This window comes from Taudactylus pleione, unplaced genomic scaffold (assembly GCF_031769625.1).
Source record: "Taudactylus pleione unplaced genomic scaffold, aTauple2 ptg000289l, whole genome shotgun sequence".
Classification (NCBI taxonomy): domain Eukaryota; kingdom Metazoa; phylum Chordata; class Amphibia; order Anura; family Myobatrachidae; genus Taudactylus; species Taudactylus pleione.
In genome coordinates, this window is record NW_028284691.1 from 5,035,997 (window position 1) to 5,059,801 (window position 23,805).

The 23,805-nt window shown below is 42.7% G+C and overlaps 1 protein-coding gene across 1 annotated transcript in view; it reads right to left on the reverse strand.

The window, feature by feature from the left end:
* Positions 1–23,805, reverse strand: part of NUP210 (nucleoporin 210) — a 118,285-nt gene that overhangs the window by 65,663 nt on the left and 28,817 nt on the right. Inside the window, exons 8-15 of the mRNA XM_088482471.1 lie at positions 21,629–21,693; positions 20,365–20,471; positions 17,764–17,904; positions 9,834–9,971; positions 9,258–9,413; positions 8,662–8,857; positions 8,149–8,294; positions 906–1,124 (exon numbers count right to left, since the gene is read on the reverse strand). Coding sequence (XP_088338597.1) covers positions 906–1,124; positions 8,149–8,294; positions 8,662–8,857; positions 9,258–9,413; positions 9,834–9,971; positions 17,764–17,904; positions 20,365–20,471; positions 21,629–21,693 — 1,168 coding nt within the window. The remainder of the gene's footprint in view (positions 1–905; positions 1,125–8,148; positions 8,295–8,661; positions 8,858–9,257; positions 9,414–9,833; positions 9,972–17,763; positions 17,905–20,364; positions 20,472–21,628; positions 21,694–23,805) is intronic.

The following is a 23,805-nucleotide window of genomic DNA, read 5'->3' on the forward strand; positions in this document are numbered from 1 at the left end:
CCACGCTGCAGCCAGTCCCCAGGGAGCCCCCTGCCTGGGGACTTTTGGACCATGTATCCGCGGTGACCCACCGCGGGACCCCGCTTGCTTACCTTGCTGCCCCCCTTGAATCCGGCCATGGTCCTAAACATCTGGGGTCACCGCTAGCTGTGACCCCAGATGCTCACCAGCATCCCTGGATCGGTACCAGCGTTCTGGTACCGGCGGGGGTGTAGGGAAGACAGCATGGACGTCAAAACTGACTGTCCATGCTGTACTTCCAGATGTGCAGCCACAGCTGCAAAACGAAAACTTCAGGGGCTCTTCATGGCCCCCCTCTAACAGGTGCCTCCGACTCCGGCCGGGCACCTAACTAAACTGAGATGCCTTGGCTCGGGGGCGGGGTATAGGAGGGGGACCCTAGCGCATCCTGGGAGGCTGAAAGCTTAACTCTATGGTGCCCGATGACTGACGTCACACCTATACCCCAAGGTATCCTGTGGATACCCTATGGACCCTGAAGTAGGAAAAAAAAAAAAAAAAATCGATTATAGTAAATATATGTATATACTGTACTTTATTTCTTGAGTCACATTCCATTTGGATCAAAAAATTATCTATGGACACCATGGCAGCTGTTTTGATAAGCACTTAATTTATTCACACTTTGGTACGCACATATGCAACTGAGGTTTTAATAACAGCTCTATTATTAGGTGATCACATTTAATTCATTATATATAGCGCCCGTTCCCTCTGTGATTTTTCAGAATAACTTGCACGGACCAGGTGCATTGACAAAGGAGGCTAGTCAACTCTCTATATATGTAGAACCTTTTAGCTCTTGTCATTTTAAATAATATTTAGCTAGTAGCCGGAAACGCTAGGTAGCTGAATATTCTTCTGCTTATGCCATATGCTTATACCTGTTCGCCGAGGTCTCTGCAGATTGCTCTAACCCAGTGCTGGAAATGGTTATGGGATAGAGAGGTCTCAAGCAGGAACAGACCGGTGCTCTCTTCTTCAGCAGATACATTCCTGAAAAATTTCAATGGTTCGAGAACCCAAGGCTTGGGTCCCCCTTCAAATAGCATGTCTTTTGAAGAACCCAATGTAACTAGAGCTACTGAAGGTGGGTCAATTGTCTAAGAAATGAAAAAAAATATATATATAAATGGCAGGATCTATGTTTCACAGTGCATAAAAGACGACAAAAGAAAATCAAAAGCACAAATTGAAAAAGATCCTACACTTGTATATGAAATATTTAAAAGACAGAAATAATACATGATGCCCAAACCATTGGTATTTAATTAAATACATAAAGAAGGGCTGTTGTGTAACATAGTGCATTTTGTATTATATAGAACACCGCTACAAAATAACTAAAATAAAAATAATCATTGAAGATTATGAATGAAGCTCTAAGCTTGTCATGACACACACACACTTCTTGAGTTCACTTGGAGTGCACACTTACACCAATTAAAATGTAAAGTGCAATCAGTAACAAGCATATGTCAGAGACATGGGTCTCCGCAGTGACTGATCATGAATAATTGATAGTTTATACGACTGATTATTATACATAAGTCCTGGCCTCCAATTTAGACCCGTTTGTACACTAATGCCTTTTTCCTAAGCTTATATTCGCAGATTTTTCTAATCACCACCAGAACTAAATTTAAATTTATAACTGATGATGGCAAGAAAAACTGGGTCTTGCATTGGAAAATACAGATTGTATAATTATTTAAGACTAACAATGTACCAATAATTGTGACAGAGCTTGGGAGGCGATCTATAAATAAAAAATCACCGGGAACTACAGACGATGCTTCAAAAAGAAGTGTAAAAAGAATTACCACTGCTGGTGTACGTGAGCAAATGTAAGGGGGAGTCCAAAGACCCTGGAAGGAGTGCTGACTGGTCACTGCGCTCCACCCGCGGAGGCTTGCGTCTGTGGTGAGGAGCACCCACTCCAGGATCCAGAAGGGGAGACTCTTGTTTAGGTGGACGTCTGTAACCACCAGGAGAGGGATAGACGAACTTCTGGAGAGAGGACCATCGTCTGGGATCTGATCAGATGGGGCAGCCCATTCCACCTGGAGAGGATTAGGTGTTGTAGGGGCCTTGAGTGGAACTGAGCGAACTCCACCATTTCGAAGGTGGATACCATGGTCTTCAAGGTCTGCATTGCTGAGTGAATGGACACTCGGCAACTGGAGTAACCTGTGCACTCGTTGCTGCAGTGCAGAGATTTTTCCTGCTGTTAGGAAGATTTTCTGAAGTTGAGAATCTAGAAGGGCTCCCAAATGTACCATCCTTTGAGAAGGGGTCAGGGAAGACTTTTTCCAGTTGATCAACCAGCTGTGTTTTTTTTTTACAAAGGCCATGGTTATCTGAAGATGGCGGTGAAGGACCTCTTGAGAGTATGCTAACAGCAAGAGGTTGTCCAAGTATGGGAGTAGTCTGACCCCTGACGACGAAGATGGGCTGCCATAACCGCCATGATCTTGGTACAGACCCGAGGAGCTGTGGAAAGCCCAAAAGGCAGTGCTTGAAATTGGAAATGTTGCTGTAGGACAGCAAACCGGAGATATCGCTGATGAGAGGGCACTATAGGTACATGTAGGTAAGCGTCCTGAATGCCCAGAGACACCATAAAGTCCCCAGGTTCCATAGCTAGGACAATAGAGCGGAGGGCTTCCATTGGAAACCTGGGCACTATGATAAACTATTTCAGAGACGTGAGATTGAGGATAGGATGATGAGACCCATTGGGCTACTGAACCAAGAAAAGGTTAGAGTAATAACCTGTCCCTGACTGTGACTACGGGTCCAGAATTATCACCCCTGAGTGCAGCAAGGACTGAATGGCCGTCCGGAGAAGCAGGGCTTTGCTCTTGGCTGATGGAGAGCCTGTGTAAAAGTAATGCTTTGGGGGGCAGTCTCAGAATAGAGAGGGCATACTCTGAGAGACCACTTCTTGTTCCCAGGCATCTGTGATGGTCTGACGCCAGAACTGGGGGAACTGAAGAAGTCGTCTTCCCACCCTGGAATCCCCCAGGGTGAGGCCTGCTCCATCAGGCTGATGGCTTGTCCTCGGATTTGGCAGCTGGACATCTAGTAGTCCAGGCCTGCTTGGTCCTGGGCTTGGAGGCCTTTGTGGAAAAGGACTGACCTGTAGCTTTTCCCTGGAGACGAAAGGACCTAAAGGATGACATCCTAGGCCTTGGTGTAGATGCTGAGGGCAAGAAAGTAGTCTCCATGTGTTAATGAGTGCTGCTCATGTGTTAATGAGCAGCACTAATTAGTAGGGTATTTAAAGGCCCTTAAGGACACACTACCAGCACCTTTGAAAAAGCTGCCACTTGTAGACAGCAAAACGCGTCAGTGACCCAGCCTTTGCCCTCAAGTGACTTTGGGACTTGCCTATTACAAGCCTGGACCAACTTCCTGGATTCACCACTGGGATTCCATCATCTTGGGACTTTTTTCCTTTCTCCTGCACTGGATTTGTGCACAGTGTCATCTGACGATTCCAAGTGCTGCATATGGTTACTATGCCAATAGGAACATTCCTCTATCGGTAAACAGGACTTGGTAATTATACACACCCATTGGAAAGTCCCTATCTCCTGAATGAGAGTGGTGTTCTCTGCATGGTGACTTATGTGCATTGTACACTTGGAAGTATACATAGGAACAGGCTTCAGTAATTGAGTATCGCATGTTTGCTCATATTGTTTTTATGCAATTGCTGATTGTTATTAATTTTTATTAAATTCATCCATTTTGATTATTGTATGCCATCATCCATCATAGCGCTACATTGTTATTTCTTAGTTTCTATGATTGATGTGGAAAGCCGAAACCACTTTAGGAAGAAATTACATACTCGTACGGAGTTCCGCCATATACAAATGAAATCGTAAGTATGGAGGACGGCCGGATAGAGCCCCAAGCTCCGGCATCCATCTGGTTGAGGCCAGGGAGAGTAGAACTACCATTTTCCATGAAAGGTATTTAAACTCCAGATTTCAAAAGGTCCAAACAGAGAAGACTATAAGAAGAAAAAGGACCATATCCAGATCCTATGGAGCCGTAGGAGGCACAAAGGGTGGTTGTAACCGTATAACTCCCTGTAGAAAGGTCTGACCATCCGGAATCAAGGCCAGTTCCTTCAGAAAAATTACAGACACCGCTTAAATTTAAATTTTCATGGAACTCAGATGTAGTCTGGCCGAGAAGCCTGCCTGCAGAAAAAGCAGGAGACTGGCTAATTTACAAACTGTAGGAGGTGACTCTCGCCGTTCACACCATGAAACAGAAGCCTTCCAAATATGGTGGTAATGTCTTGAAGTAACCGCTTTCCAGGCTCGAAAACATAGTAGGGATTACCCTGGATGTGATCCTTTTTGTCGTAATATGGCCCTTTCAACAGCCACACCAAACGTAACCACCTTAAGTCTGGATAGACTAAAGGACCCTGTTGTAAGAGATCTTTTCTCAGTGGTACGTAGGGGCCACGATCAGCAGAAGGCGGAGATTGGAATACCAAGCTCTGCTGAGCCACTAAGAGAACTTTGGACCTCTCCCTCTGGATGCGTTGTAGAATCCAAGGTAGAAGAGTAAAAGGTGGGAACAGAAAGAAAACGGGAACTGCCATGGTGTTGAAAGTGCGTCCACTGCCAAAGCCTCCGGGTCTCTCGTCCAAGAGCAGAACAGAGATAGTTGATGATTCTGTCTGGACGCCATGAGGTCGACCTGCGAGTGAACCCACTGTTGGACAAGTTGTCAAAAAAAAAAAACCCCTGAGGATGGAGTGCTCATTCCCCTGGGAGCACTCCCTGCCAGCTGAGATAGTCTGCCTCCCAATTGTTGATGCCTTGAATGAAAGTTGCTGAAATCGCCACCACGAACCTTTCTGCCCAGAGTAGGATGCGGCTTACTTCCTTCTTTGCCGCCCGGCTGCAGGTGCTGCCCTGTCGGTTTATGTACGCCACCGCCGTGGCATTGTCCGACTGAACTCGGACTGCTCGGCCCCTCAACAGGTGATGTGCTGGCTGAAGAGTGTAGAACACTGCCCATAATTCCAAGATGTTTATTGGCAGACTCTCTTCCTGTGAGGTCCAGCGACCCTGGAAGTGTGGAGAGTCCAATCCCACACTCAGAATATCTTGTCCTCCAACAGGAGCGATGAGTTCAGCCACCAGAGAAGGGATATACATGTTTTGGGACTTTACCTCACACTTTGGTGGAGGAAAAGATGGATCCTGACCATTGGGAGAGGAGGCAACCATCTTTCCCAGTAGACCAATGCAGACGTGCACCGATACTTGACGATGTCAAAGGACCGTCCTCATCATCTCCTGAATGGAGGTTGTGTTTTTTCTGAGGAAGGAAACTCGCTGACATAGCCTGCCCAGGACCATTTCTAGAAACTGGAGCCTCTGTGTCGGTTGCAGATGAGACTTGGGACAGTTCAGGATTCACCAGTGACATAAGAGGAGTTTGTGTGTCACTACGATGTTCTGCAGCAATTGTTCTCTGGAATGAGCCTGCAGAAAGAGATCGTCCAGGTAAGGGATAATTGGGACCCCTTGTTTCCGAAGGAGACCTATCATCACCACCATGACCTTCATGAATACCCTGGGGAATGATTATAAGCCAAAAGGTAAAGCCTGAAACTGGAAATGTGAGTTCCAAAAGGGGAATTTCAGAAACGCCTGGTGAGGAGGCCAGATAGGAATGTGAATTTGCCTTCCTCCAGGCCCACAATAACTGACGCAAGGCACTCCATCTTGAATTTGAAAATCTTCAGGTAGGGATTGAGATCCTTCAAGTTCAGAATAGGTCTGACCGAGCAGTCAGGCTACAGAACTACGAACAAACTGGAGTAGAAACCCTGTCCCAGAGGTCTGGTGCCTGGGCACGTGGACCAAAACTTGCGCACCTCCCCTATGCTGACATCAACCACCGGGTTCCTGGCCTCTGTTCATTCCCTGCGCCAGTATAATTCTATGCCCTGGTGGTCTAGTGGAGTCCCGGACGAACCGGTGTCTACATCAGCACCTCCGGTCTGTTTCCTGAGATCGGAAGTAGGAGTGCGCATAGACACGGATTCCCAAGAGCAGGAACCCGCCTTACCTGTCCTGGCTACAGTCTGGGGTCCTCCTGTGGAGCCACGCTAGCCAGGCCCCCTGGTGCCCTGTTGTAAGTACCAAGCCTGGGGCTGGAGTTGCGGCGCCGCAGAGGGGTGATGGAGCAGCAAACACTGGCGTCCACAGGACTGCCTAGTGCTGCCTGCTCTTCAGTAGAAAACAAATCAAAGAAAACATAAAATAAAGCTCGGGCTGCTTAAAAGCAGCCCCACTGTGTAAACAGTGATCCAGCTCCTGCCGGACACACTGAATTGCCTCAAGCTGTGGGCGGGGTGGGTATATTGGGGGGAGGACCGGAGCATCCTGGGACAGAAAAGCTTTAACTGATGGTGTCCAGTCCTCCTAACCACCACCTATACTCCATTGTCTCCCTTTGGAGCCCTTGGGGGGGGGGGGGGGTATTCTGGTTATTGCTCGTTACAAATCTGAAATGGTGCTCCAACCAATCAGCTCCTAACTGTCACATGTTTTAAAAATTACAGGAGCTGATTGGTTGGAGCACCATTAAAAAGGTTAGGCACTATAAATCTGGGCCTTAGTATGGAATTCAGCAGAGGTATTACTCTCCCAGTAAATTCTGCTATTACCAATTCAACATTATGGGGGCGGGGGGCTATTCAATTAGCTGCGGGGTTTACCCTGCTGCTAATTGTTGCGCCAGAGCTATTCAATTAGCTATTCAATTAGCGGGGATTACCCAGTGTTCGAGTACCCGCACTTGGACTGAACCTCGCAGCTCATGGAGCTGCAAGGTAAGTTCTGTGGAAAAAAAACAAAACACAAAAGCTGGTTCGTGCGAGGGGAAGAAGTTTATGCGGAATCAGTGAGTTTCTGCGTGTGCATCCTGATTTTTCCCAAGCCGAACAAGGCTATTTAATTGAATAGCCTTTCCCCACGCCGTGGGGATTTTTGCCGGCAGTTAGTCGCGGGGTGAACACTGCGGCTAACTGAATACCCCCCTAAATCTACCCTTAAACCATTTTGAGTTTTGCACAATATTCATAAAGATATAACCTATTAATTCACTCGGATGATTTGGAGAACCGAATGTGACCAATGGCAACCCCTTAAGTTTAGCAGAGAGAGCCTTACAAATTTAATCACATTTATTCTCCCAATACATTTGAGGGAGTTCAGATCATCCACAGCATTTTAATTTAAAATTCATATTTCAACCTATATGTTAACTTGGTGGGTCTGAAGAATTTACAACAAAACCAAATACAACTGTGTGATGTATAAAATTCACTGAAGAGATCAGTTATACAAACGGTGTCTAGGATATCAGCTGTAGCACATGAACCATATGTGCTACATATGCAGGTGACATTCAAAGTCCTAACATGAAATAGAAACCATTCCCTTCAACAGGTTAAAATGAAGCAGAGATCTATGTATTCTGCTGTAGCGTCTGTATTGCCTAATCACCTGATGCTTAATCTATAGGACTAAAACTACACAATGCCGATTTACTGTCCAGGTAGGAGGAGAATCCCATAATAATATATACCTCAAAGCTAAAATGTCATCAACTAGCATATACATCTTAACCAACCATGGAGCTCATTTTGAAAGCTGCCTATGGTGTATTGTAGTGCACGGTGTTGACTGACCACCTGATTCCATCATGATCGCTTTATTGGTATTCTCTATAATAACTTCAAATAACGGACAGACCTTGGAGACAGACCGCAAGATGTATATGTGGTCTGTCTGACAAGGTGGTCCTCAAAGTGATCTGTCATTTTTTTCTTAAACAAAGCAACAAAATTGAGGTCTGAGAAAACAGCAGAAAATTGTAGAGCACTATTATGATCCCCAAACCTACCTAGAAGAGGTGACTTACCTTAAGCAGGCAGTTATGTGATATATTATTAATTGGTGTGTACAGTGTACATTAGGCCTTACCTAAAAACGACTGGCTCAAAATGGTTACGCTGGATGATAAAAACACTGTTGCTAAACAAGACCTTCTGTGTGGACTGTTTGGAGTGATACTTACCTTCAGAGGCAGATAGGCAGCAATAATGATTTTGGCAGTTAGATGTATATGGCCATGAGTGTAGCTGACAAATATTGTCGAGTACCCAGGAGCTTCTGCTCGTACTGTGATACCGCTGCAGAAACCAACACCTGGCTTGAGTCTTCCTAGCATAAAAAAAATTAGGGAGAATGAGAAAACATGCAGTATTACAGACAAAGACAGATTTGTAAAAGAAATGTAAGTGACCTAGTTAGAATAACGTGAAGTCAGTATTGCCAACAAATACTTCAAGAGTCTGCTTTAGCTACATTTGGCTATAAATCCTGCTAACATAAAACCGAAGTAATACAATTATGATGATGCTCAGTAAACCACACTCCTAAGGACTTCCACTGCAATTCTCTTCTACAAAACGCTATGAAACCAAAGTGATTTTACAGGTCTATATAATATAATATTTACAGTAAATTATCATTGTCAGCTGCCATTTCCCAGGAATGTCTAAGGTGATTTCCATACTTCTCTACCTACCAGGCAGGATTTTAAATATCCCAGGAGTCTCCATTTCTACAGCCAAGGCAAAGTGTGAGCAGTCGCTCAGTGTCACAACCTCACTGTCCCCATTCAGAATGCCGAATATCCTTAGAGGTAGCTCAAGACTGTTTCCTACACGGGCTTCAACTGGACAAGGGATGAATTCCATGCCAGTGGGCTCAATGACGAAAACCTAAAAAGGAAAAAAAAAATAAAAAATCAACAATTTAAAAACATCTGATTTTCAACAGTCTTCATTTACCCCAAACGTTCAAAATATCAGGTACAATACTTACTTGAGACTACAAAGTACAGTTATAACTTCAAAAGAAATAAATCTCTCAACTCATTGTTTAATTCGTATTGGGTTTTTTATCATCATTGCTTTAAGAGGTCACTAAAGCATAGAAAATAAAATTTCATACATAAACCTTACTTAATGTATATTAATATGAAATGAAGACTTTACTTGCTCTTTAATCAATATGACAGCAACCCTGGACTAGTCACATTACTTCTTGCACAGACTAAATTCAGCTGGTCAAGGACAGAGTGAAAGTATAATATAGTATTAATATGAATGATCTTTTCACCTTCATTTCACCAAAATGTAAAAGATTTTGGACATCTCGAGCCTGTATGATACCAACACCAATGTCATCTCCAGTTGTCATCAGTCCTTTAACAGTCACAGTGGCCACTGCATTATTCGACGAGGACCATGTAAAATTGCCACTTCCACCTTGTACCTTGCAATTTCCAAAAATGAAATGTTTGAAAATATAAATTATAGTATTAAAGTGTTAATTTTCTACAAATAGCAACTAGGATAACATACATTTCTTAAAAAAACAACAACAAAAAAAAAACACTTCAATATAATAATTTTAACATTGTGAAACTACATTCCATTTATCGCAGCTAAAAATCAACGTGTCTATCCAACTTTTTATACAGACGATTGTATTACATGTTCCCTTCATGCATGCTACATATATCGCTATGCTGTACACAGGTAATTGTAAAAACTTCTACCATTGTAGTACTGATATATATATATATATATATATATATATATATATATATATATATATATATAATACTGCTAATGTACATGTATTTGTTCAACTAAAGAATATATACATTACCTGAATAAAATGTAAGATTACCTGAATAATGTACTGATAGGCCCCCGGCTTTGGTTGCCAGGGAAAGGTTAGTATTTTGGGCGACAGGGTAATTGGTGTGTAGATTTCCACTTCCTGCTGATTCCTCACTGGATTTGACAACACGTGAACACCTCCATCCTGCACCAGAAACAAAAGATTGTTTGTTAATCATTTTAATAAGGTAAAAAAATAAAAAGGTTGCTTGTTTGAAGTGTACGGTTTAAGGCAACGATCCATGTCCAAATCTCATCATACGCTGTGCGATTAAACTTAAATAATATGTTCTTAAAGAGCAAATTAGACCCACTTTATGAAAGCCTTTGTATGTATTATCAAGCTAGATGATACATTAGAAATAATGTGTCTATATGTAAACACATCTACCTAAACCCTATTTAAAAATCTTAATAAAATAAAGAAATCTATGCCTTCAAGAAGGCAAAATCTAGTACAGAAGCCAAAGCAATAGTTCCTAGAAAATTATGCAAATGCTTCGCACAGATCAGATTAACAAACAGGGATTCTGCCGGCTACAGATACTACAGTACTATGCGTTTCAGTTTATAACTTTATTTGTAGGTAGCCTACTGATCTACAGAACAAACAAACATACACACATGAAGAAAGGGAAAATATAAGGTGACAGGGCTAAGGGTCACTTAAAGGGTGAAAATCCTAATAAAGCTTTCTGGGTCTTGACTTGCAACCTGATAGTATATAAATAGATTTGAGGTCTTCCCAGTTTAGTCTGAAGAAGAAACACTCTGTAATTTATCAATCACTCTGCCCACCCACGTTGTGATCCAGATGTAAATCTTCTGTCAAATTACAGAAGCTTGGCTAAATTCACATTTCTGGTTACTGCATTAACCAGGCAGCAAGGCTGCGTTTCTCGGCTGAACAATAGCCCCACGAATAAGGTCATGGGGAACCCATCACTTAACATGTTTTTCCCCCATATCCAAAGAAATAACAATAAGTAAAATACAACTACGTTAAAATTTGACCATACATAATAGTTTTGGTGTAAATACATTATGGGATCAATCCAATTAGCAAATATTGCGAGTTACTGTTGCCACGGCGTTAAGATGCCTGGCGGCAATGGCACCGCATCTCGCACCACTCACAGCCCAACTCTTTATTTTTGCTGCAAGAGGTTTTGAACAAATTAAGGTTGCCACGCTGCCTCGCAGCTAATTGGGTTGACCCATAAATGATGGTTGCTGAATAACTGACCAATGTACAATGCAATTAGTTCCAGCACAAATATCACTTAGAGGGGTAATGAAATCATTCAGCATGTCAGAGAACATTCATTTTATCATAGTTCATTTCTTAGATAAATGAGAGATAAGAACAACTTTCTCTGAAATACCAAGAGACCCATAAACAGTGGCCATTAATGTTATTCACTTCCCCTTGGGCTTTTTCACACTTAGCTGTGTTACAACATGATTCCATAAGGAGCTTAATTTAAATTTAGTCTCACTAATCAAAATAGGCCCATATTCAATTAGCCGCGAAAAGCCGAGATCCGCGGAAAAGTATCGCCGATCTCGGGAGAAACTTATCTCCATATCCAATTTCACCCGCTTTTCAAGTACGTGGAAAGTCAATGCAATGTAATAGGCGAAAAAGATTCACCTCTGAGTAGCTGGAGAAAAGAAGTGCAACATTTTTATTTTGGGGTGCAAAGGTGGGGAAACCACTCAGAACCCTTGGGACAGCCCCCAAAGGACAACTGTGTCAAAAAAATCCTGATAAAAAAAGTTCAGGATTTCCCAAAAAAGTACTTTTATTTTTAGGGCAAAAAAGTAAAAATTTGGAGGTGTGGGGGTGGTCAAGCAAAAAAAAAAAAAACTAGCGACATATACTTCTTAGCGGTCTGCAAGGATGGGTCAGGTGTTTTTTGATTGCAGGTGCATGCAACAGGTGCGTTTGTCACGATTTTTAAAACTTCACTTTAGAGACTTTACAATATGCTAGCACCCATTTTCAAGCACCCCAAATTTGACAGGACTACTTATTTAAAAAAAAAAAAAATACAGCAAAATACCATTCTTCACCACTTGTGCAAAGACGCTAATAGGAAGCTATAGAAACAACTTACGTACCCCAAATAGCTTTATTAGGACTATTCGGGCACATCTACATTGATCCCCAATGTTAGTGCATCTTTTTGGGGGGTTCAGGTTGATTTCCCCTTTTCTGACAGCACTTTCCGCCTGTTCCGACTTTGCGGCTTGCCGTTTTCGCATGGTTTGGAATTGAATAGGGCGAATAGCTGGGGCGCGCACAATAAGTTTCCGGTCCAAAACACGCAATGTAGGTGGAAAGTCAGGCAGGCGAAACTTTATCGTGAACGCGAAACTAATTGAATACCGCCCATAGTCGGTAATGTGCCATAAAAAAAAAGAAAGAAAAAAAAAAAGATAATCCAGCCATTTGACGAATTTAGGAACAAAGAACTGAAAATAATTTCATTAGTATTCACACCTTTGCAATATCCATACTAGATTTCTTCTGAAGTAACCAACTTTCTTCACATGTTAGATAAATCAATTATTGGAGGCCATCTGTCTCTGTGAGCTCCCACAGGTAGTTAATACATTTCCCTGCAAAGACTACAAAATGTAGACAAAAGAAGATTCCAGGCACAGAAACAGACAAATCACAAGTGCACAACTCCAAATTACTGATTATATAAAATACATTATGTATTAAAATTTTGCAATCAATAGAGGTTTTTAGCATAATCATAGCCAAGGTTATGGGCCTACCCACCATATCCAGCTAACCTCTGTGGGGTAGGTCTTTAACATAATAGGGTTCAAATCCAGAGCGCAGAACACCCCTAAATCGACGCAGCCGAGCCATCCCAGGGCATCGCTATAATAAGAAAAGTGAAATGTGAAGATAGATAAGAGCAGCTATGGCTGCATAGAAAGGTGAAAATACAAATATAATAAAACTCTTTTTTGCACAATTTTAATACTTTACTGTTTTTATTATACTTGTATTTTCACCTTTCTATGCAGCCATAGCTGCTCTTATCTTTCTTACTTCACATTTCACTTTTCTCATTATAGCGATGCCCTGGGGTGGCTCGGCTACACAGATTTAGGGGTGTTCTGCTCTCTGGATTTGAACCCTAGTATGTTAGGGACCTACCCTACAGAGGTTACCTGGATATGGTGGGTAGGTCCATAACCTTGGCCATGATTGCAAAATTTTATTGCATAATGTATTTATATATAATCAGTAATTTGGAGTTGTGCACTTGTGATTTGTCTGTTTCTGTGCCTGCAATTAGTCTAATCAGGTAGCACCTCCCATTATATTATTCAGGGTGTGCAGTCCAGGAATCTTTCCTATACAAAAGAAGATTCCAATCAGATCCAAAACAAGGTCATGGAGAATCACTGACCAGGTAAATGATACAAGAATATTTCCAAGGAATTGCATATACCCTGAAGCACAGTTAAGTTAATTGCAAACAAATGGAACAAAACATGGCACAACTGTGAATCAGCCAAGAAAGAGCGGTCCTCCAAAACAGAGTGTGGGTGAGAAGAGTTGTAATAAAGGCGGCCAAAGAGACCTATGGCAGCTCTAAAGAAGTTAGTATTTTATGACAGAGATGGGAGAACAATTACACGCATGCTTAATAGATATGGGAGGGAGGCAAGAAGAAAGCCCTTGTTGAAACAAACACATCAAAGCCCAGCTACAGTTTGCCCAAGGCAGGGAGGGAACACAGTGTCCTCCACATGGATTCAGAGGAAGGGAATTTACAGTGAGTACAAAAATCCAAATTCCTCTTCCATGCATTCTGGGTGACACTGAATGATGTGACTGTGGGACTTCACAAAGCAAGCCAATTAGGTGGGGCCACCATCTGGCAGTATGTAGTCTACATACCGACGGCCGGGATGCAGTCTGTTCAAATCCCGATCCGGGACTAAACATATGTGGATAAATCCCGAAGCCAGCCTACACACCGACGCCGTAATCCCGACAGACGGCATCCAGATCGAAGGTAAGCGGGGCACCCCTGTTAGCCACAGGTGAGAGGGATAGCATTAGGCACCACTGCTGGGGGAGGTGTGGTTAGGCACCACTGGGGGGATTAGTTAGGCACCACTGGGGTGGGGTTAGGCAATAAGGGGGGACAGTTAGGTTTAGGCACCAAGGGGAGGGTTAGGGTACAAGAAGGGAGGGTTAGGAAGAGGAGGGGGGGGGGGGGTTATTATACTTACCCAAGCCCTGTCGGGATTCCAAGCACCGGGATGCCGTTGTCGGCATTTTGACAGCAGGCATCCCGACTGCCGGGATATCATACTCAATCCCATCTGGCAAAGCTGCACGTAACCCCTGCCACCCAAACTTAGCATCACAGGAGCCGAAGGTATGGAATTATAGAATTTTGTAAAAGTACGCACAGAGAACAATGTTGTCGCTGTGCACAGCTATGTGGCAAACTGCCCAGGAGGCCCAAATGGCACGAGTTGAAAGAGTATGGAGTAAATTCGGAACAGGCTTATCAGAGGAAATGGAAAGCCTGACTGATGGTAGAGGTAATCTATAGAGCAATGGCATTTTTAGATGCTGGCCAGCCACGCTTCGGGCATCGATGAGAATCAACAAGGAGTCAGTGCTTTGAATAGCAGCTGTATAATCAAAGTAAATACGCTAAGCCCGGACAATGACCAAGAGGGCCAAGGAAGAAGACAGAGTTAGAGGAAATGCTTGAAATGCCGGGAGAACAATGTCCTGTTGAGGTGGAATTTGGAATCCACCTTCAGTTTAGTTCAAAACACCATCCTATCAGAATGAAAAATGATGAGGGGTGCTGACAAGACAAGGCAGGCATGTCTGAAACACTCCTGTGAGAAGCAATCGCTAGGAAAAAAATGACCTGTAAGGTGTCGTAATTCATCAGTCTCCAGAGGTTCAAAGGGAGCCTTCTGAAGGGCCCCTAAAACAATGTTCAAATGCAAAGGTGGAATTGGTGGAATGTATGGAGGTTGAATACAGAGGACCCCTTGAAGAAAAGTTTGCACGTCCAGTATGGTCAAAAAACGCCTTTGAAAAAGGATTGATAAGGCCCACACCTGACCCTTGATAGAAGAAAGGAGTAGACCTACGTCAGACAGACAGTTTTGGACAAAAGATAACAGATGAGACAAACGAAAAATCGCTACAGAGAGCCCCTGATGTTCACATCAAGCAATGTAGAGACGCCAGATCTGTGAAGTGACTAGCTTACGAGCTTGGAACATGGTCTGGACCACCAGTCTAGAAAATCCACATTCTCTCAAGAGCTGGGTCTTGATAACCATGCCATCAGAGCCAGACAAGGTAAATCAGGATTGTGACATGGACCTTGAAGAAGTCTGGTCATAGAGGAAGACGAAACGGAGCTTCCGCCAGCATATCCTGAAGGAGATTGTACCAGTGTCGATGGTGCAATCTGGAGCCCCAAGAATGACTGGAAGGTCTTCCCGTTTAATCCATTGAAGTACTCTGGCCAGCATGGATAGAGGTGGAAACATATCCCAGGTAGAAAGACCAAGGCACCAACATGGCATTCACGAGAATTGCTTGAGGGTGTCTTGAGCTAGCCCTGTAAAAGGGGCATTTTTGTTAAACCGGGAGGCCATGAGGTCGACGTCTGGCATCCCTACCACCAACTGGTACACATCTTGATTTAATTTCCATTCCCTGGGATAAACTGTGTGATGACTCGAAAATTCCACCTCTCAGTTCTCCACCATTTATAGGGACTCAATCTTGAATTTTGGGAACATCAGATTCAGCTGCTTTGAGTTCAGAATCGGTAGGAAAGATCCGTCCTGTTTGGAGTAGAACCACAACCCGCGCTGGTGGTATGGACCGGAGCAGTAACTCTACATCCAAACTGCCCCAGAACACCACCAGTGAGCGATATGTAGCAATTAATGTGATAAAAAGTGTTACAGTAGTGAGAAGTAGCAGCTTAGGTGCCAAAAACAGTTACATTAGTAAAATTATATTTTTTACTATTTTAACACTAACTGCTACATATCACCGACTGGTGGTGTTCTGGGGCGGTTTGGTTGTATTGGCCCGAGTGTCCCATGTTCTGGACTTGAACCTTAGGAATGTTAGGGACTCACCTGATGAGGTCACCATGACGCGGTAGGTAGGCATGCAGTTTTGGCCAAACGTACCAAGTACCTCATCTGTACTCCATGTTAAATGAAAAAGATTACAATGGTTCTGATAGCCTGTGTTCACCTGCATTTGCCTTTTTTCTGTGTGGAACTACTAGTGTCAGCAAGTAGAACCTCTTAAGTTTAGAATTAGGGTGTGCAGTGAGGTATGTAAACATATCCTCTGATTTAGAAAAATAATATTTATAAAAGAGAAACCAGCATATGTATCAGGTTATAGAATGCAGAAATTGGACGTTTGGGGTGGGAGAGGGACAAAAGGATATCATCCACAAAAAGTGACATTTTATATTATTGGTCTACCAACTCCACAGGTAGATTCCGAACGTCTAGTCAATGCTGCAAGAGATTCCATCACAAGAGAGAAGCCCAGAGCTGACAGTGGGGAACTTGCCTTGTCCTATTGCAAACTGGGATAGTATCAGATGGGAAGGAATTGACAAGCATTCGACCCATGGGAGAAGCAGAAAGAGCAGTAATACCTGTGAAAGTTACCCATCATTCCAAAGAACTGCAAATTCAGTTGTTTTTATTTATTCTATGTGCCATATTACTGAATAAAAAAAAGAATTATAAATAGCTTTTCAGTCATGAATTTGAATCCAACTATTAATACACAAATCTAAAAAAGGTAACCCATCCCATTTCGGGTCCTTGTTGACCATCTACAACAGTATTTCCCAACTCTAGTCCTCAGGGACCCCTAACAGTGCATGTTGTGAAGATCTCCACATAAACACAAGTGAAATTAATTAGCATTACATGTAAATCTTTTAAAATGCATCAGTTATGCTGGGCATACCCAATACAATTATCTGTCAGACATCTGTACAATCTGGCTGGGTGGAAGGAAAATCTGGTAATGTCTGGGAGCAAATAATCAACCAATTGGTCACAAACACTGGAAAACAGAGAAAAATGGTCGTTTAGACAAAATGGTTAAATCAAACAAATTTAACCAATTTGAACAATTGTTTTTGTCCGTTTTCCAGTGTTTGGGACCATATGGTCGAATGTCTTTCTCTCATACATTACCAGGTTTTCATTCAAACCAGCCAGATTGGACAGATGTCTGACAGATAATTTTATAGTGTATGCCCAGCATAATTAACGAATACACCTGTGCATCAAGTAGGAGATCTGGAATAAAGTACTGTAAAGGGGCCCATACACCAGCTGACTAATTACCTGATCCTCCGACTGGATACGGCGTTCCGCTGGTAGGAAATGGCGACCATCGATGGCCACCGATCCGTCAGAGGATCGCTGGAATTCTACATGCTAAAAGTTACCAATTTGCAAATTACAATCATATTTTGATCGTGATCGGCAGATCGGTGAAATCCAATATGTTGGATTTCACCCTCCGACAATCAGTCGCTGGTGTATGAGGGCCTTTAGGGGTTCCTGAGGACTGGAGTTGGGAAACGCCGATCTACAACAGGATTTTGATGTAAAGTACAAGTACCAAATCTTTTTGCCAAACTACTAATTTGTTACAGCACTCCATCTAATGCCCTGCAACCAATTTATAAAACAAAGCAGCTTCTACATTGCAATGTATGGGAACATTGTATGACTGGGTGACATCATACAAATAGAAAGCAATCACAAAGGCCCATGTCACCACTGTCTGCACAGCAGATAAAAAAACAAAATTAAACAAAAGAGGGAAAAAAAATAAAGACCGATATAGTGGGTTAGTCACATACCTCATCTACCATACATGTCAGAGCTGCATCAATAATTGTCTGACCACTTTTCAAAGCCTTCACACGATGGTATGACCCATTCAATGATGTTTCCAGCACTTCAAAGAATTCCTTAGGCATTTTCGCTTCAATGCGTATATTCTAAAATCAATTCGAATTACTCAGCAAAAAAGTATAATCACAAAGATCAATTTGAAATTGCAACTATGATAATCTTGAAAACATTCTTCACTTAATTAAAATTTTTGATCTAAGAATTTTTAAATATATTTAGCAAGTCAACCCATAAACTGGTCTTGTACAGATGTGTCCGCATACATCTATCCTCCACGGGCTACAAGTTACGCTAAACATAACGTAGGCGTTCCGTGTGACTCTGTAGCACCGAGCGTTTTTTCGTGCAACTTTTTACCTTGAAATGCTACAGAGACACGCCACGGCATGGCGGGACTAGAAGGGCTGTTTAGCGCACGAGGAGGCTAGATGTATGAGGACACATCTGTAAGTGAATCCATTCGTGGATGAGTTTTTCAAATCTTTATCTGACAAGTAGAACAGCTTTGTATAAAGCATCCAAGGCTGTTACTAAGGTGGTACAGCATGTGCCACTGCTAGTTCGGATCTTCACAGTTACCAAAAGAGACAGAATATAGTGAGAGTCCGTCTAACTTTTAGCACTCTATAATCCCTTACAGACAAAGAATTATATTGTGTGTACTGAAGGCTGGCCCTACCCTGGGACTAGCCACCTTGTTCTATGTGCTATGGATCAGAAGGTCGTTTCTCTCTTAAGGCGCGTTTCCACTTGCCGATATAAATGGACGATTGACCGATCACAACAGCGTTATCGTTCAATCATTTATTAATCGTGTAGTGGATATGCCGTCAACAACCAGCGATTCGTGCTCCCGCTGGTCATTGTCGGCATAGCTCATAGCCCGAACATGACGGTCAACCTGACGATATTGTCAGGTTGAGTATGTTCGGGGATGAGGGAGCGTGCCTGCACTGAATGACATATTGTTCAGTGTGGGCACTGCACAGTATAATGAACAACTGAACGAGAACGAGATCGTAATAGTTTAGTCCTTCATTGTCGGCAAGTGCCTTTAGTGTGGGATGTACTAAGCATCGCATCCGCGACGCCGTACATTCTGGCAATTATCTGGTCTATACCAGAGATAATATTGGCAGTATTTACCTAGAAAATCTCAAAGGACAGCTCTTGTGGTTTATGACCCAGAAGTCTTCTGGTGTCCTTCTGCGCATGCGCAGAAGGACGCACACACCGCAGGGGGTGCTGGGAGGGATCAGACTGGATCTCCCTCAGTTCCAAAGGCTTTTATTGGGTAACGACATCTTTACTGAGGCCAAGCTCTGGAATGTATCGCATTCCCGAGCTTGGCAGATATGGAAATGTGGCCAAAACGCCGAAAACAAGGGTTTTCATAATTTTGACCGCATTTCACCCATTAGTACATCCTGCCCTTACACTTACACTAGTGGCCAAAGTGATCTGGTGGAAAGGACAATTAATAAATCCACCACCACAACAGACTATCTGATAAATTTATATTAGTGGAGCTAGTGGGAAGTAGCAAAGTAATGTGGGTTCTTGTGGGGGTATTATTACTATTTTGGGAATGGTGTATTTGTGTAATGTGGGGTTGGGGCTATTAGTACATCCTGCCCTTATAAGAGGATGCTACAAGCAAGAATGATAATAAACAGAAATTTGACAGTCCCAAACAGCGCCCCCTGACCTGTGGTGCCCTGTGCGATGGCACCGGCCGCACTACCCTAGCTACGGCCCTGGTGGAAATATATGTTTGTTTGTTTTTTTTATTCAAATGAGAATGCTATTAATGCTGGGGTCTGGTTGGGAAATGTGCTTATTTATTAAAAGTACACACTTACTTTAAGGTCACACTAGGCCAGTGATTCCCAACCTCGGTCCTCAAGGCACACTAACAGTCCTGGTTTTAGTGATATCCATGCTTAAGCACAGATGGTTAAATCAAAATAACTAAGGTACTAATTAAGTCACCTGTGCTCGACTATGGCTAGCCTTAAAACCTGGACCTGTTAGTGTGCCTTGAGGACCGTGGTTGGGAACCCCTGCACTAGGCCATGGAAGGAGGCCTAACTATTAAGCATCAAAGCTATTAATTTAATGTTGTGGGATTTGGGAGAAAAAAAAAGGCATATTTATTAAAAGCTAATGCTATTAATTACATTTTGGGCTGGGGAAGGAAGGCCTATGGCGGTGGTAAAGGAGGTTTAATTATTAAATGTGGGTGCTATTGATTTAATGTTGCTCTGGTTGAAGACCTAGAGTATTCACTCATTGCTTGGCTTTCTATTACTGAATTATACCCATTGTTTTTCCAAAAAGGCCACAACATTAAATGAACTAGCCAAGCAGCAACCAACCATAAGACACCTGTAGCAGCACCAGGTAGGCAAAGCTGCAACAATAGGTAGAACAGTTCGAGGCAGTCTATGGATTGGAAAAGGCTAGGCCTTCCCCCCAACAATAGTGTGCTCTTACCAAGGGCACTAAAATGTCTACTTATGGCTCTGACCAAAATATATACTCACATCTGCCAGATAGACCTTGTTACTAGACTTGTCATACACATCAATAGTTATTTCATAATATCGCCCAGTTTCGAGAACCCACCGGTCACCGGGTTGAACAGTAAACCCTGAAAACATGAAAGTGCAGATTTACATACAATAAAAACTAAAAACCCTCTGGAGTCAGGAGAAAAGGTTACGGAAGATGAACAATAACTACAAATAATATAGCTTTTAATCCATCTTAACACAATTATTACATTTAAACATTTAATGATATGGACATCAAAATAAATATTGGATCAAGTGTCAACACTGACATTTTAGATATGGACTGACTGCTATTTACTAGTCCCAGAACGAAGGAGAGTACATTTAGTGATATAAATCAATTGGTACATTTCTAAGCACAGGTAACAAACACAAAGAAGGTCGTACATAAAAGATGAAAAAGAAAAAATCTATATTACACACACAAAGCTATATCATATTAATTGGCATTACAAAAGACAGACTGGATTTACACTGTCCTTTTCAGTCTTCATAACTTAGGTTTTCATGATTTTTGTAGCTGCTGCCTAGATTAGATCTCATATGAAAAGTTAGGGCAAGGTTTAGCAACCTGTGCCACTCCAGCTGCTGTGGAACTACACCTGCCAGCATGCCTTGCCAGTTTTGCTGTTGTTCGGAAATGCTCAAACTGTTGCAGGGCATGCTGGGATGTGTAGTTCCACAGGTTGCCTACCCCTGAGTTAGAGAATGCTTATGTATGTGGTTTGCAATATTTTGTGAAAACTGGTCTATAGAACTTCTAGTCCATTAAAAATCAGAACAATTATAATACAGAATACATTTCAATCGTTTAAAACATTCTATGTACTTCTTTGTAAACTAAACAAATTTAAAAAAATAGTAATAGCCAGTGGTTCTAAAACAACAGCCCTCAAGTTTTCCCCAACAGGTCTTGTATTGATGGTTTTGGTCTGTGGAAGCAGGTGGGATAATTACTGACCCAGCAAAATAGAATAACTCACCTGTGCATGACTAAAGAAATCCACAAAACATGACCAGATGGTCATGACAGCTTACATATACCTTAAATACAATGCTATGTCTGAAGGACAAATGGAGTTTAAGAATTTAAATGGACATATCCTTATTATAGGTCCTATAATAGAGTATAGGAGATTCTGCACGTAAAACAAGTAATAGATAGTTATTTATACATTTAAAATGAATAATGAAAAACCTTACCAACACACGTAGCAAGGTTCTAATAAATTACCTAAATATCCAGGCTCCACCACAAATATTGTGCCATTAGGCAGCCGTGAAACACCTTGCATACGAATATGTTGAAAAAATATCATTAAGGAATATGCAGTATTGTAAAAGGGTGATATTGGTGCACAAACAGTGGTTTATAAAAAGATGACAGAAATAGCTAAATAGACCACACGAGGAAGAATAAGTGCCAGAAAAAATAAAATACCCAAGATGATGATTGCAGAACAGTTGGATATAAAAAGTGTCACCAGCCTAACAAGAGCCTCCCATAATATCTTTTTGCTAGCTTAGCCACCTCCAATCTAAAGCTGGGTAAGCACCTTTGCGATCCCTGGCTGATTGGGTTAAATGCTCTTGAACAGCCAAGCAGTGGGTACCCATCTTGTCCCCCTGTGAACCCTGTACACACTGTGCAGACATAGCTCAGTGTGAATGGGCTTCTATGGGATCAGGAGGTTGGGTCGATAAATATTAAACAGCACACAATATGCGACCTCCTGATCCCGGCCGCAGCAGGAGCATTATATGCCGCTTATCGGCTAATGGTCCTGCATACATACCAAATGCTCCATCACCCAATATTGTATAGGTGTGTACCCCAGCTTTAGGTTAAGCTGATCGAGCCAATAACGGCACAGTGTATTGCTGCGACTGACCATGAAGTATGATTCTGTTGGACATGCTGAAATCGTCCAGCATGTTCGAAAGATCTGATGGTTGGTCGGGCTGCGGTGCAACAGATGACCGCCCCACATTTCTCCTGCTCCTTCACAGAGGAGGAACGGTGAAATATTTCATCCCCAGGGGAGTAACGCAGATATCGTGGCAACACACTGAAACTTTTCCTCATTTATAGCCACAATATCTGATGGTGTCAGCTTGTCATATAAAAGGTCTGTCGGTCAGATAAGCATTTTATTTCACAGTGTATGCCCAGCATTACACATACAAGAGGGTATTGTAACCCCTGCAACCTAAAGCTGGCTATACACCAGACCAACTTTCTTCCAACTAGTTCATTGGTTGGAATGAAAATCCGGTAATGTATGGGAGAAAATGACAATCAGCAATTTGCTCCCAAACACCAGACAAAACGAAAAAAGGTTGATCAGGCAAGTAGGTTACATCTGTTTGATTTAAACAACAGCTTTCATCCATTTTCCGGTGTTTGGGAGCAAATGGCTGATTACTCCCATTGCATTACCGAATTTCACTCCAACCAACCAACTACTTGGATGGTTGGAGAAAAATTGGTCTGGTGTATGGCCAGCTTTAGTCAAACACCTAAAAACAAGCAGGAAAAAGCCAAAAGCAGTACTCTAAATTATTGTGCATACAAACAATGGGGGTATTTTTAACAAACAAGAGGATAAATTAATCCTTCGATAACCAGTAATCTTTTGCAATTTAGATGACATAATAAATGCATGTATTGTTGCTAGGGATTATTGTAAATTAGTGTTCACGCTAGGCAGTTTTAGTAGGGCACCACGCCCTGCCCTATTTTCAAAGGGCAAAATACACCTTGCTCTTTTCAGCAGCACCCTGCTAAAACAGCCTGGCCGCTGTCATTCTGCCGCCGCGTGAATAGATGCCGTGCGTATGCGCATGGCATACATTGACATTTAGGGAGAGTTTGGGGGAAGCCCAGCACCTCCGTAGGTGGTGGGCACACCCCCCATTAGTGACTCCGCTGGCTGCGTACGCCCCAATATTGACATCAGCAGGGCCGCACCGTCACCCAACAGCCGGCCGCGCCACCCTTTTCGGGCGTGCATGCGCTGCTACACCTGCACCCGTGCGCCCTGCCCGCCCAAAATCTAAGTTTCTTTGTTAGCAATAGTCCCCAATGTGTTAGAATCTAGCACTGTGACAATGACAAATTGCAAAAGCAGACTGGTTTTCTGTTACACATACGGGGCTGGCTTCAATTAGCCTCTTTACTTTACCAAGCGTGGAAAAGGGTCGTAGCCTCAGACTTTTACGCCCGAGGCTATACAATTAAAAGCCCTTTTCCTTGAGCTGGAAATCTGCTGCTAACTAGCTTTAACCCATAGATTCAGGGATAAGTACCCAAAGCTATAGGTTTAACGTGTTTGCAGCAGCCGCAATAAGGGCTACTTAACGCAGTTTTCTGTTCAAGCCCCAGGAGGAGGTGAACAGACATGTGCGTTA